The 15,692-nt window shown below is 45.2% G+C and overlaps 1 protein-coding gene across 1 annotated transcript; it reads left to right on the top strand.

Moving 5' to 3' along the window:
* Positions 1-3,459: 3,459 nt before the first annotated feature.
* LOC142404889 (organic solute transporter subunit alpha-like) lies at positions 3,460-14,785 on the top strand. The gene is made up of 8 exons (XM_075491889.1): positions 3,460-3,579; positions 5,071-5,222; positions 5,339-5,412; positions 6,965-7,123; positions 10,127-10,238; positions 11,128-11,274; positions 12,673-12,778; positions 13,264-14,785. Exons 1-8 carry the CDS (start codon positions 3,501-3,503, stop codon positions 13,434-13,436), a joined length of 1,002 nt encoding a protein of 333 aa, XP_075348004.1. The 5' UTR covers positions 3,460-3,500; the 3' UTR covers positions 13,437-14,785.
* The last annotated feature ends 907 nt before the right edge of the window (positions 14,786-15,692 follow it).

Here is a 15,692-nt window from a genome sequence, read left to right as displayed (position 1 = left end):
CCATGTGCACTGATGATGATGATGATGTCTGCTAGATTTCCCTACAACCGAAGTACCTTAGCCTATCCTATATATCCTATGCGATGGAGCTTAATGTTTGTCCTGTGATAGCCTGCAGGAACTCCTGCTGTTCAGCTTCTGAGCCAGGGCTGACATCAGGATTTCTATCTATAGGCTTGGCCCATCACTATGGGATAGAGGGGCTGTGTCACCACCAAAGGAGGCCAGTATGCCTCCTTTGGAGAGAAACCACAGATGGCATCAGCTCCTCCGGACTGCGCGCTGGGGGGGCAATAATCACAACAGGCATCTAGTTCAATGGAGCTGAGAGGATGCAATTATTCCTGCAGTGAGGCAGGTGAAAATGAAAGTCATCATAAAAATGGAAGAAAGAGCAACATCTGTGGTGCTCTTTAAAAAGAGAGCACACTGGTAGATGCAAAGGGGCATGTTGCTTGAGAAGAAACAAATCTGAGCAGTACAGTGTCTGGAAGGGGGCTGAACCACGAAGTACTCAAAAGCCCCCAGTAAACAGAGGCAGGGAACTGCATTTACAGGTGGTTTTTATTCTAAGGAACCGTGAAAATCTCTTGATGCATCTAAATGGACAAGTAATCAATTTATAAATACTTTTCTACTGCTGAAGGTGTTTTTTTGTGGCAAATATAATGTATTAACTAAAAGGTTAAACCAAAAACTGAAATAGTGGAGCCGGGAGGAAAATGTACTTATGCTCCTGGCGATTTGAAGGGTTTGCCATTGGTGCAGACATCCAGCATTTGGCTTAGAGGCCAGTGCAGAGGGGGCACTGCTGAAGAGCCTGGGCTAAGAAAGTGTGCATAGAGCAGCAGACCTCCAACTATGGTAGCTGAGGGGTCATGGCATGTTCTTCAGTCCGATTTATTCAGTTTAAGGACTGTCAGACAAATATTGTTGCCAAGAAATAGCCCAGAATGTGAGGAAGAGGTGATGCACGCTTCTGCCAGACGTACAGCAGCATTTAAGGAAGTGGATCTAATGTCTGACCCAAAGATGGCAAATGGTGTTTCTAACAAGAAATCGCAGTAGATTACATGGTTTTGTTTTCAGACTCTATTCTGCATAAGAGACTCCAGCAGAAGAGAGAGTAGGATGGATCTCTACAACAGCAGTTGAGAATTAACCCTTAACCTCTAAACTTCAACCTGTTACTTTTCTATAGGTTTGTGAGACAGGAAATTCTCTAATGCCATGTCCACTGTATTTGTTCCAAACTGGTATTCCTGAATGACTAAAATATGACTGTAAATTCCAAAATTGTTACCGTGTAGATTCTTCAAGGAATTCTTAAGGCAAAGCAGACTCTGGGTTTCTTTTAACTATGGTAAAATAGCCATGAGTTTTGTCTCTCCTACACTTAATGTGTGAATTTCTTTAATAAAAGCATTGACAAACCTGCCTTATTCAAAGAAGGGATTAATAGGAAAGGGATATTTATTTTTAGCTTTCAGGGAATGCGAGGAGCTGGCAACCAAAATAGCAGCAGATGGGAATCCTGTTGTTGGTGCTCAGGAAGGACCTGCAAAGGCTTTGGGCCATCCTTCCATCTCAGCAAATCCTAACTTGAGCTTTTGGTCACATTTCGGAATATGTGATCACCTTCAAATGGTTTGATAAAAATCAAGCAAACTGGGTAGAAAAAGCATGGTGTATTAAGGCTGTTTCCCCCTCTACTAGCAACTGTTTCTTCAGGATGAGTAAAGAGACGTCCAAATAGGAAATAAGCTGGAATGATGTTTCAAGAATTTTGCCTGTATCTCTCTGCAGCCGGGCAGCAGAAGATGTGCTGGATGGAGGATGCTCTGGGAAGCCTGTGAAGACTGGGCAGATACTACATTCTAACAGCCAGTTACTGTCGCATCCCTCCCGGTGAAACTGTAAAGCTCTCCTCTTCATCTTTCAATGCAGTGAAAACAATGAGAGCAATGCCAAGGAGAACTCAAAATAAACGGCTTTGGTCTACAACCAAGCCCTCCTGACAGTAACAGAACAGGCTGTCAGTAGCCTCATCTGTCTCACTCCCAAATCCTGCCACACTGGAAGGGATCTGCCTTTTCTTAATATCTGCTGGTCTTCAGCCACCGAGCAGCTCAGTGCTCCTCTGCATCCCTGTGTTCTTGCTGGCAGCGTTTCAGTGTCCAGCCTGTCCTTCCCATAAAACCTTTGGGAATCCTGTGAAAATCCTGCAAAATGGCAGGTTTTCCCACAAGGGCCCATGGTGCCTATGAACGTCCCACAGTCCCTAAATTCACCCCCTCCCCTCACTTTGTTCAAGTTCCTGGAATACCACCTTGATGAAGGGAGGCCTCTATATTCATTTTAGCTGCTTTGTGTCTTCTGTTCTTTATCCACTAATTCTTCACATTCCTTTGCATTTTCTTCCATGCTGATTCCTCAGCTGCCATTTCTGAGGACTATCCATTGTGGCCCCAAGATCTTTTTCCTGAGTGGCAATAGCTAAGCATAGTGTAGGTAGTTAGCGTTGTCCTCCTCCCCCTGAGCACTACTTGGTGCTTATTGATACAGAGTGTCACCTGCTGTTGTGTCACCTGGTGCCATAACCATCCCTCTGCTGCTTCTTGCCGCCAGCTTTCAGAACGACTATCCAGAACAACTCGGTGGGTCACCAAACTCCATCGTTTCATTACTCATTCCATTTTCCTGGAAACAACCTGGATATCTTGCACAGCACAGGCTCCAGAAAAGATCCTTCCAGCAGATGAAACATGCAAAAGTGGAGAATCCCTCGGTGTATTCCTACCCTCGACATGCTTTCCTTCAGGCAGTGCAGAAGACGGTGCTGCTTTTCACCTCATTGCAGCCAAGATGATCAGGAAGTCTTTGGTGATGGGCCCCATGGAAAGTCCTTTGAACGTCTGCTACATTGACCAACCAAGCAACCTTCCGCCTCCACAGGCCTCTGCAGAGAGCACAGTGGCCTGACTGGGCTGGGGTGAAGGCGGACGTGGCACTGGGGAATCCAGCCCGCTCCGCGGCTGATTCCCCATCCCTCCTTGGCTGGCAGCCTGCACTCCTGTGCGAGACCCGACTCTAGGTGCCCCGACACCCTGGGCCTCCCAAGGAAGGGACGGGGGGCTCGCTGTCTTCCACAAAAGCTCCTCCACGGAGGCCGAGCAGAGACGCCGGGAACAGCCGGGACACGGCTCCTCGCAGACAGCGTGGGGAGCGAGTGCCCCCCGGGCTCGGCACTGTCTTCTCCGCCGGCGCCCGGGGCCGCTGGACGCCAGGAGGCAGCGCGGAGGCCGGGCGCTGCGCGCCGCCCGCCCTGTCCCGGGTTAATCATTAACGGCCCCCCTGCGGCCCCGAGCAGCTGGGCTGGGCACCGCGGCTCCCGCGCTCCCCAGGGACCAGCGGGCGGGCACCGGACCCCGCCGCCCCGCCGCCACCCGTCCCCTCGACGCTGCCAGGGCACCTAGGCGGGGGCCGGCGGCCGCGCCGCCATGGAGGGCGAGGCGAACGGGACCCTCCACCCGTCCTGCCGCGCCACCGAGCCGCCCTACTCGCAGGAGCTCCTCCAGAGTAAGTGCGGCCGCCCGCCCGGGCCGGGGCGAGGAGGGGAGGTGTGAGGGAGAGGGGGCTGCCCGCTGCCAGGCGGCCCCTCCGCCTGCCGGCCATCCGTTAACGGCCCGCTGCCCCGCCGCGCGCCGCCCTCAGCACCCACCCGCGGCGGATGGCGGTGGCTGCCCCTGCCTCTGCCCCTGCCCCTGCCCCTGCCTCCGTCCCTGCCCTCCCCTGCCTCCGTCCTTGCCCCTGCCTCTGCCTCCGTCCCTGCCCCTGCCTGCCCCGCCGCCGTTCTTCCCCCACCGAGGAAATCCCCCGGGCGCGGCAGGCGGCCGGCCGGACCTCCGCCTGGCAGGGGGCCGAGCCGCCTCTGGCTTCGGGGAGGGGAGAGAGGACAGCTCGGCCCCCCAGCCCACAGCTGCGGGTGGGGGTGTGAGAGAACAGGGTGGTCGGCGGGGAGCGACGGTACCTGCCGAACTGAGGACTGAACCAGCCCATAGACCTGCGCCTGGCCTCAGGCTCCCCCGTGGTGAGATCTCAGGTGTGGAGATGCCCACTGAGATGTGGACTGCTCTGCCTGCAGCCAGGCCTAGAAGTGTTGGGGTGTTTTGAAGCAAGTTAGGTTAAAGAGGCTGGGGCAGAGGCTCACCTTTGCAGGCACTGCTCGGTATGCCTTCAGATAGGCTATGGCCACAGTGGGAGTGAGTACCGGCAGTGAGAATGAACTTCTCCTAAATTAAGCATGACTGCACCACAGTGCTTTCTTATGCCTCCAGAAGCACCTTTCTTGGGAGAAAATACACCTCAACCATCAGCCATGGGTAAAAGTTGATATCCATACCCAGTGTCAGTGGAGACATAAAACCCATCAGCCGTGGGTAAAAGTTGATATCCATATCCAGCTTTAAGGGAGAAGTAAAAAAGAATTTGATGAAGGCATCAAGTTTTATCTCAGGCTAGATATATCAGGGGCTTATCCTTACATTGTTTGTGTGCCCCACAAACTTCCACCGAGCCTCTAAAAAAGTTTGCATGCCTAAGGAAGTTATGCACAAACATGCCTGTGAAGATACAATGGAAGCAAAGAACTAATACTGAGTAAATACATTTTTGCTTGTAGCCTGCCTGGAAAAGTTCCCAGAATATGTATTTACTGTATTTATTTATATTATGTATTATGTATTTATATTCTATTACGTATTTACATTCATCTAAGGACATTTGTCCTGGAACTCCACCTTTCTGAAGGGGACTTTTGCATAATGCTTTGAGAACATGGAGGCATATTCTTCCTGTATGCTGTTTGTGGATCCTGGAAAGATTTAGTCATGAACTTAAGTATTTGAATCATCCTGTGGAGTCAATGGTCTATCTATGTAGCTAAGGACGCGTGCAAGTCTTTGCAGGAATAGGGCTAAGAAGCCCCTCAGAGATGGTGTCTTTACATTAAATCTTTGGAATGCTTATGAAATAAATCAGAACTGTCTGTTTTCCTTTCTCTCTCTGCAGGCCTTGACCTACCAGGGAGATTTCTCTTTGCAATCTTGACTCTGATGACGCTAATTGCCAATCTGGTATTTATAGAGGAAGTGGTCTACATCTACAGGAAAATCTCCTCCTCCAAAAGATCAGTCATAATTTGGATTAATGCTGCTGCTCCGGTACATTATCATGGAAAAGAGATAAAATTGAGGGTTGAGAATAGCGTTTCCCTGAAAATCCACATGAACCTGCTTTATCTCTGCCCTTCATACAACCTTCCTCCGTTTCTCTGTAGGTGATTGCTACTACTTCATGCTTTGGCATGTGGATTCCTCGCGCAACGATGTTTACAGATTTCACAGCAGCAGTGTGAGTATTCTGCTTGTTTCTAGACGTTGCCCCAAACCCTGAATTTCTTCCCTTTAAACATCTGCTGCTCTTGGTAAACACAGTCATTTTGTAAATTTAACAATTTAGTAATTTTTGGTTTGAGTTGAAATCTCTTGGCAGCTCTTTTCTGGGAGGTGTAAAATGCTGAAGCAGTTCCCAGTGCTACAGTCCCCTAGTGTGGGAACCTCAGTATGAAAGATCTGTGACTCGCATGTAATTGATCCCTCGGATTGACAGTAGCTTTGAAGCAGTACTCTTTCTTTCCTCTCTCTGCGTGTCCTGTGGAACGAGACTCTGACCTGTGACTTCTCTGTGCTTTTACTAATGATGAGCCATGGAGGTCTATTATTAATGGTGGCAAGTGAACCTCCAATGAGTATATCAATGTAAAAATGTTCCGCAGTTGTCCTGATAAAAGCACGTTCTGTACGAGCATGACAGCTCTGACATGCACAGAGAAGAACGGAGAAATGTGGTCCTTGCTTTCTGGAGGTGACGGTACAACCCTGATAGGCAGAGCCAGGTGGAGGGACGCCGTGGCCTTGAGCACTCTACAGTTGATTTTGGGATGATTTTGGAACCCGCTGCAGGACAGTATCAAAGACTGTCATGAGTAGCCTAACCCCTTGTCACATTGCATTTACTAAGAGAATAGAGTAAAAAACAAGGGAAAACACAGTAGTAGGGAACACTGTGAGCATGCGGCAATTTGTGCAGGTAGTGCAGATTACCAAAAACTTCCAAGGATCCAGTCCTATGGCACCTTGAGCCTATCTGAATCCCCCCTGCTCCCTTGCCCAAGCTGCAGCTTCCTGTCCCCTCACTTGCACCCACTACCACTCATGGCCTCCAGCTGCACAGCAAGCTCCTTCAAGGAGGCAGCGCAGCTGAAGAGGACCTCTTTCATTTGGGGGTTGGATTTCAGTGAATCAGTTCCCTAAATCAGTTTGGGAAAGGGAGGAAAGGGTGGTTGCACAACTGCAGTTCCTGGGAAGGGTTCAGAATGTGCAGCTGGTGAAGGAGGGAGAGGTGGGGTTGCAGCAGTCAGTGCTTGGATCAGCTTTGGTTGCAGAGGAACGACGCCCTGACTGGGGCAGCACATATCATTGATAGCTGTATATATGTATGAACCTAGCCATGTTTGTTGTTGGTTGGTAAGTGCTTTTTTTTAAAGAAGGAATAGGACTTGTGAAAAGTTTGGACCAGTCGGGACTAGGTAACAGATAGAAAAAATATGGCCATAATGACTTGGGCCAGAAAAGCCTGTGCTTTAATACTGACTCTGCCACCAGCCACCAGTGTGGCTTTGGGAAATTCCACATCTACTCTGTGCCTCAGTTTATTTCTCTTTTGGTGAGGTTAGGGCAGTTCTGGTCCTCTGAGGTGATGGAAAGCTGAAGGTTTTTCACAGCTAGTGGTAGAATTTCTGTTGATTGCAAAGCGCAAGCTGTAAAAACCCTGGACAGAAGGCAGCACTGGCATGCAAGAGACACACAGGCAAGTTCAAGCTGGCACTTTCTTCCTCTCCTAGATTTTTTGCCATAGTTATCCACAAGTTCCTGATGATGATGATTAAAGAGTGTGGAGGTCAAAAGCTTCTCCTCAGGCGGTTTGAAAATGGTCACTTCAAGATCAGCACCGGTCCCTGCTGCTGCTGCTGCCTTTGCCTCCCTCGTGTGCGCATCACTAGGTGAGTTGCCCTTTAAGATTTCCCAGCTGGAAAACGGCTGCTGAAATTCAGCCAACTTGGCAAGGCCAGGCTTACAGCAAAGGGCCTCCTCACTTCCCGAAAAAGTCAGTCTCAAGCCGTCTCTTTTAAACAGTGCCATCACTTTGGGGCTGTACACCACCACTAATTTATTTCGTTTTTATAATGCAGAATTTTGCATAAGAGTCGAGAGCATGAGCTCTCAGTTTAACCCAGTGCAGTGTTCCCACTCATAGTAATGTTGAGCACTGTGGTATCTCCCCAGCTAATCCCATTCTCTTCCAAGAAACCATTTCTATAGTAAGCAGTGGTGTGTGGGAGGAGGAATTTCTACTCTAGAAAACCTAATAATTGAGATTTCAGTTTCTTTTCATTCCAGAAGGGAATGAAAGTCTCCAAATTGGGTATTTTTCACAAGCAGAATTGTCAAATTGAGGCTGTCTTGAAAGAAAATTTCTCTTACTTCGATGAAATGGAAATGTTTCATTCTGATTTTGACTTTAAAACTACTTCAAATTAAAATAATTTTTAGAACAAAAAATAGATGTAATTCCTGGAAAGCATTGATCTCAACGAAATGGCATTGTGTGGTGAGGCAAAAGCAAATATTTTCTTCTACTAAACTTAGTATTAAAGCACCTTTGAGAAGTAGGGTGAGGATGGAGAGCTGCACCTACGGGAGCCAATATACTGTAACAGAAACCCTGCCTCCTTTGAGCACTGCCTGGTGGGGCTCCTCCTCTGGCTAGTGTCACCCTGTCATTTACATGCCGCTCCACAGCCTGGAAGCCTCATGTATTTCCCAGGGCTTTCCTTCTGGCACAGAGTATGAGAATGTTTCTCTCGTTAAAGCAAAAGCTGAAGGACTGAATGTGCAAGACAGAGACTTTTCTATGAGGGCCTGGTCATTAGTGTCAAAGGGACTTTAGGGGCTTTATGGTCTGTTTAAATGAAAGCGGCAAACAGAATGCAGCATAGCGGTTTGTGATGCTTTTGCAAAAATTCTTAATTTTTATTGTAATAATTCCTCCTCAAACTGCCTCATTCGGTAGTAGAATTTAAACTCTTTTTTCCATCATTTTATTTTAATGGAATAACAGTAATTATTTACATGGAGGGGCACTAAGAATAGGTAATAAACCAACTGAAAAATGTACTTCCAAAAATGGGTGTAATACAATGACATAAAATCAGCAACTACTGACACAGATCTAAATGACTCCTACTAATTTTCATGGGCATTGGTTCAGGCTTGTTTCAGCAGTCAGAGCTGAAGAAATGCCATAGGACAGAGCTGTGCTATAGATCTAATGTGTCAGCAGTATATTTATTTTTCTTTCCATGCCTGTCACCCTTTGTATAGGTTGTGGTAGCTGAGAGCTTGGGAGAGGATCCTCTACTCTGCCCTCCTGTTGATCAGTCCAGTGACAGCTTACCGAGGATGATATTAGCTAATATTAACTCCTTTTGGGAGCTAGATAGCGCCTGCTAATGCTGGGAGGAAGGAGAGCTGTCTTCAAAAAAAGGTGTTTTGCTCTGCAGAGGGCTTAGGGCTCCTTCTCCAGCATCTGTAGCACTGGGAAACACATCTGCTGTCTCTGCTTCTGACCTCTAGCCTTTTCCCATTACAGGGTACAATTTTTTTTAAATATGGGCGAGGTATACCAGAGGAAGGTCAGTCTCATATTCCTCCCGTAGGTATCTTGTGGGGAAACAGGGAGCTACTCCAAGGGAGGGATTAATTCTTTTAAAAAGCCATATACTGTTGAACAGTCCTGGGAAAGCTAACAAGGTACAGTAGACCGATGAGGCAAAGTAACAAGCCATACAGTGGGGACTCATGTGGCAGAAGAGGTCTGATGGTTAAGAAAGATAGACCTGTGTCAACAAGGAAGACAACTCCTGGCATAGCAGTGATTGCACTGTTTGTCGTATTATTCTTTAAAGCCCTTTGGGAATAATAAATCTTCGAAAAGGCACACACACTAAATGGCTGGCCAGTTGTAGGCCCTTCCACATGTGCTCGTGCTATTCATAACCCTGTGGTTATTAGCTATATTAATTGAGCAATTCCTTTAATTCCTGGTTCATGGCTATATCCTGTAGCGTACTAAGTGGCAGCCGGTTGCCTGCTGAGGCATCTCTGATGGCAGTCTCAAGGGCCGAAGGAGCTACAGTGAAGACAACATTAACGGTATGGGCGATACACAGTGATAGGCTAAAACATGAGCCAGTCGTAGCAGCCACAGCTTGTCCTGTGAAGACTGAAAGAGAGTTCAGGTCAGTCAGCTTTCATGTCCTCTATTAGCAAGTGCCTCTGCCCCTTTCCTGGTGACATTTAATGCTGCCTGGCCAGGTTACTGTGTATGGGCTGTGTTCTGGACACAGTTTATACTGACAGAAGTAAGGAAATCCTGAGCTGTCCTGCTGGCCTTGTGCAGTTGGCCAAGTAAAAGATAGTTCCTTTCTCCTGCTAGAGTACAGAGGAACAAAAACAGATGCTTACATGGTAGTATTCATGATGCATTGAAAAACTAGCAGTCCTTTCACCTAGGTCTTTATGATTCCCTTTCTTGACCTGCCACAGGACTAGGAAGTGTCTGAGGAGGAAGGCTAAATTGCCCAATTTCATTGGAAAACTGAAATAGTAAAGCAACAAGGCAAGAGCAAGTGGCATTATTGTTCAGAAACTGGTTGTGCTGCTACTCGCTCTCTGGTTAGCTTTGGGGCAGAGAAACACATCATGTTTTGCCCAGCTTTGGTTAGTATGTAGTTGCTGCAGAACAGGAAAAGTACTATTTTTGTAGAGAGTTTACTAAATAAACACTGGGTAGTTCTTGGAAAGATTGTCTAATCTTGAACCTGTTCCTCCCCAGATTCTAGCCACATGCTAAATGTCACATTTTGCAGCTGACAGTATCCAAAAAATGTTATGAAGGTTGCTAATAAGATTTTGGCCTGTGTGATTTTTTTTTTTTCGGCCAGGCGAACCCTCTTTTGGCTGAAGCTGGGCACCTTTCAGTTTGCTTTCCTTCGACCCATGCTCATGTTTTTATCGATAGTGCTTTGGACTAATGGCAATTACACCCTTTACAATGTAAGTAAAGATTTTAATCAGAGCTGGTCCACAAAATCCATAGGTTTTAGGGTTGATGTTAGTATCTTAGCCTACAACTAAACTGTGAAATCTGGGAGCACTTCAAAGTGAGTCTTTACTGTATTCTTTTGAGACCCTGAAGCATATAATTCTGCCTTCCCTCAGGCTCTCCATTTCCTGGCTTCTCTTGGAAAGAAACTGGGCATCAGGGTGGGCTGAGCATCAGATTATGCTCCAGTATGTTTCCCAGCTTGTATGGTTAGAATAGCAGGACTGCAAGTTGCCCTGTGCGATATACCTGCCCTGTGTTTTTTAAGGTACAGCCTTAAGAAACAAGTGGATGTACTGGCATGTAAACAGGAAGCCTAATTCCATGTTTTTCTGAAAATCATGGTCTGTGCAAAGTAGAAAAGATAGTACTGTACTTCTGCTTTGTACCATGTATGCTGCAAGATGATGGAGAAGTCTGTATCTGCTAATAATTTTGCATCTCTTGGATAACTCAGATCAAAAGTAATACATTTTTTTGTTGTTTCATGGTATAAAATAAATGACCCCTCTGAGATGTCATGCTGAATATGCTCTTATGAGCTGCTGAGCGTTTCCAGGTGTTGCTGGGGTCAGATTGAGGGGTTGTGTCACTTTTTACCTTCCCAGGCTGAACAGATTTATGTGTCCGTGCCTGCTGGGCGAGAGCACTGTGCTAACACTCCAGTTGGTACTGTGCAGTTTTCCCATGCAAACCCCAGCAACTGCTGCTGCCATCAGCTTTCATGGAGATAGAAACAAGCATTTTAACGTCTGCATCATCCAGTTCACAACTTCTTCGTGAAAACAATAAAATGCACTGTGAAGTTTTACAGGTATGCTTTTTCGATTTGCTTCTCAGTTATCTCCCAAAGGAGCTGCAATATGGATTAACTGCTTCGTTGGTGTCCTCACCATTCTTGCTCTGTGGCCAGTTGGAATCATGTTTCAACAAGTTAGGACTCTCCTTATCTGTAAGAAGATCATCCCAAAGTTTGCTCTTTATCAGGTGAGAAATTTATATTTCTGATAAGAATTTCTTTTACCTGCTGGTATAACACTGTCTCTCTGGTTCTCGGTCCTTTGTTGAAAAGTTATGGTATTTTTTTCCCCATTAAATGCACTGTGCAAAGGCATATTTTTACCTGATTAAAGCTTCATCCATTTGAAGTGCTCTCCTTGGCCACTGTTCAGTTTCAGTTTGAGCCAATTTACCTCTAGTCTCTCAGGAGTGCTGGAGATGTGAAAGCTGTGTAAAATCCATTCATCTTCAGGCAACTGAAATCAAAACAGCACCTTCTGCAGGGCTTGAAGGAGGCTTTGTAGATGCAGTATCCTGAAACACAGTGTTAAAATGCTGGTGTGAACTTTTAAAAACTAGGAGAGGATGTGGAGCATTGTGTGGGTGGCTGTTGTTTGAACTGTTTCAGCATGTCACAGTGTTCTGTTTTGACAGTATCTTTGTGGGCCATTCTGCACTTCAGAGTTAGATAATAATGAAAATACTGTCTGGGAATCATTAAATAGTAAGGAACAGAACCAGACAGGTTAGACTGAAAAAGCCCAGGGACAGGGCCACCCTCTTCCACATCACCCTGAAGAGAGTACAGCAGAACCCTTGGATATGCATCGTTCTTGAACAGGACATACAGAAAGGGTGGTGCACTAAGGTTTCTGTTAAGTAAATTGTTAAGCACTTATAAATGCAATAAACGGGATAGTCACACCTGCAAAGCTGCATTAGGGTGAATTCAGGTTTAGGGTGGCAAACTCTGTTAATGCGAGGGTTTAAACTCATGCAGTTACACCAGCAGCTAGAGAGACACTTTGATATCTCCAAGGCAGCGAAGGCCTAGCTCAGCGAATAGCAGGTAATATGATGCGTAAGTCATTGTTGCTGAAGCCAAGCTGCGAAGAGTCCTCCATCTCTTCTGGCAAAGAAGCCAATCCCATGTAACTTGGGGAGCACCACATCTCCCTGCTGTGGCAAAGAGGAGACAACAGAAAAAACGTTCTTTGAGTCCTTCCTCCACTAAGGGAGACCATGAGCTCCTCGGTGAGATTAACAGGAAGTTTTTAAAACATTGTTACCTATTATTCAGAGCTCAGTATTGTTTAAGATCCCAGCTGGGAGCTCTGTGTATATCGCACCTCCCAAATGAAAGGCTGAGAAGAAGCACTTTTCAAACAGAGGTTTAATTTAACACTCATATTCTCCGAACACTATCGTCCTGACCTAAAGATGAATTCTGCAGAATGGCAGGCAGCCTGCAGGTAGATGGGAGGAGAGGGAGGGCAAGAAAGGAGGAATGAGGCAAAAAAGGGTCTGTTATGAAAGCAGAATTGTTGTGTGAACTCTAAACCTTTTCCTGGTAGCTAAGGCATCTGTTTTCTCTTTCTGGTGCAGTTTATCCTCATTCTGAACCACTTGCAGGGAGCTGTTATCAATATCTTGGCCATGCAAAGAATTATTTCCTGTGCTCCCCCACTCTCCTCTTCAGCAAGAGGAGCACGTAAGTTCTTTTGGGAAGAATGTTGTTCATTTACTTACAAAGGTGCCAGTTCAGCGTTGCTAACTGCAGTATCTGGTGTTTTCCCAAAATACTAATTTCCTGGGATCATGTAGCTTTTGGAGAATCTCAGCTTTTACTTAAAAAACAATAACAAAACTTTTATAGCTGTCATAGTCTCCGAGAAAAACTTGATAATGGGAAGAGTTGGAATCAGAAATGAGAGGACAAGAAATCAACATGCTTAATTACTGTTAAATCTCTTGCGTTTTGAATGTGTAACTTATTGCGTGCTTACTGATGGGCAATACTGTAATTCTGTAACTGATTTTACTGCCGAGTGTGAGACACACTCTGTTATGGGGACAGGATGGTGAAGTTTTGTTCCTTTTGCACAGATGAAAATTAATAAGCCAGGTATTCACTTTGTGTCTGATAGTAATTTCCCCCTTTTGGGGGCTTTTCTTTGCCTCCCTTTTTTTTGGCAGATATGACCCAGCAGCTCCTCATCATGGAAATGTTTCTGATAACACTGATCTCAAGGATGGTCTATCGGAGAAGATGTGATGATCTAGAGCCTCCGGAGCGTATGGCTGAAGAAGTTGGGGACAACAAGATTATCCTGAATGGCGCAGTTAATGAAGATGGATTGCGGGTTTAGAAGCCCCGGTACTCCTATTCTGCAGGAGCTGGAAGCTTAGCTTCAGGAGCTTGTATATTCTTGCACCACAAATGGCCACTGTCCATGTCGGAACAACTTCTGACATAAATGCCTGTGAGCTATAGTACTGAAAGGACCACTAGGGGAAAGATAACCCCGTTTATTCTCCAGTGCTATATACATGGTGTGAGGGTTTCCGTACCATGTAATTTAGTAAGATTTCATACCGTGTACTTTTATGCTGTTATTGAGCACTTGATGGTAGCCAAACTGTCTCACAATGTGATTTTATTTTATTTTAATTTTTAGCTATTAGAATGGCTATGATTTAGAGTTAATCCAGAGTCATTCCTGTTCATCTCTTTTGACTTTATTTAATCTTATTTCACCCTGGATTACTGCCATATGTCCAACACAGCATTTTCCCATCCTTCCTCCATTAAAATTTATCAGCTCTCACTCTATGCCACAAGCTTACCATAGCTAATTCTGATCAGTAAATATATTTGCATATGTTTGTTCTGAAATCCCCAAACCTGTCTCGGCTCTCCACCTACATAAACGATCTCTTTAGGGCAAGACTTTTTACATTCCTTGGCAATTTACCTCCTAACTTGGTAAATACACAGTTGCTGTTTGTAAATATGTCACTGGCAGATGTTCTTCCATGGTACAGCAGAATCTCTGTCACTGGCCTGGAAAAAGAAAGTACGAGTTAGAGTCTGAGATGTCTTCTGCCACTGTTCTCTGCTTGGAAAATGGGAATAACGATACTCAGGATCCTTGTGATAAAGGTGTCTGTGGGGATAAGAGCTATTGAAAGGAATCTCTTTCAAAAAATGCTTACCTCCCCAGCTTCTTCACCCCAAATCTGACCTGTCCCGGCATCTAGTAGGACTTCAGGTATTACAGGATCTTTTCAATTCACACCCATTGCTCTGTTTTTACTTTTTTTGCCAGTTTTTACTTTTTGCAAATGATCCTGATGTTCTTGGATGAACCTAATTGCTTTGGTTTAGCTCTCTATAATTTATAAAATGATACTGTGCCTAGTAAGCATTTGGATATTTTGTTTGTTGGGGTGGGAGGTGCAGCGCCATATACTAGCACTTGTCTATCCTCATCTAGTCTGATCCCTAGAAGTAAATACCCAATCCATGCAGCAAGAATGCTTATTCCATATGTAGGCTGGGAAAATGTTTCATGTTGGAAAATATGTTAATAACATCTTTTTCCTATATTGTATCAAATACAGCTTATCATTAGAGCAAAGCTAGGCAGATAGTGGGGCTTTAGTTTACAAGGACTTCAAAAAATACTTTCAGTTGGGGAGTTGGTGGAAAATGAAGTATTCTGAAAACAGCTAGTGAACCATCTGGAAGCAGAAAAGGGGGTTAAATTAAACGAAATGTTTTCTTCTTTCTGATTGAGGTCAGAAATAATATTTTCTTTAACAATTGAAGGATTCCATTATAGTAGAAAAATGGAATTATTTTTGTTTTGAAGTGTGTGAAACTATTTTTATATTTAATTTTTTTCTAAGCAGGTAGTCTGGGAAATTAATACATATTCTTGAACTCATTAATGTGAGAGAATCTGCGCTTTTCCCTTGAAAAATAATTTAGGTGAAAATTTTCACTCTGCATTAGAGTGTAATGGGATCAGCTAACATATTCTTCACATGGGAAATCTTCTTCATGTATTTTAACATTATGGCTATTAGCATATTCCTAATGTTGCTTTGTATCAGTGTAGTTTAGGCACAGGTACATTTGTAGACTTGCAGAGCAGTACTTAATTTCATAATGGCATTGGGAATGGTTGGCTGTGAGTTCAAGCAGCTTCAAAACTGGAAAATAAAATATTTTGAGTTGGTAAGGAATCCTTGTGAATTGCTGTGGAAAACACTTTAATTACTAGAGCAAATGCAACAAATGAGCATTACTGGAAAATGTCTTCTGTAGCGGTTCTGCGAGGGGTATGCCTTGGTGGGCGGGATCTGTGCCATGAAGAGCGGATCCGGATCCGTGCGTCGTACCACGGACAGTGCATTTGAAAACAGATGGAGCGTACAGAGAAGTGGTGGTCTCTGTAGGTCCAGCGAAGGCCAGGGCACAGCAAGAGTCTTCACCCGTCACCGTTGGTCTGGCATCTCTCGTGCCTCTGAAGTGTCTGTTAAATATATCTTGTAAACATCAGCGTGGGCCTGATTTAGCCACAGGTATCCCTAGCTGTTACGCTTTTGGGTAGATACTT

This window comes from Mycteria americana, chromosome 1 (genome assembly GCF_035582795.1).
Source record: "Mycteria americana isolate JAX WOST 10 ecotype Jacksonville Zoo and Gardens chromosome 1, USCA_MyAme_1.0, whole genome shotgun sequence".
NCBI classification, from domain to species: Eukaryota; Metazoa; Chordata; class Aves; order Ciconiiformes; family Ciconiidae; genus Mycteria; species Mycteria americana.
This window is presented reverse-complemented; position numbering and strand designations above follow the sequence as displayed.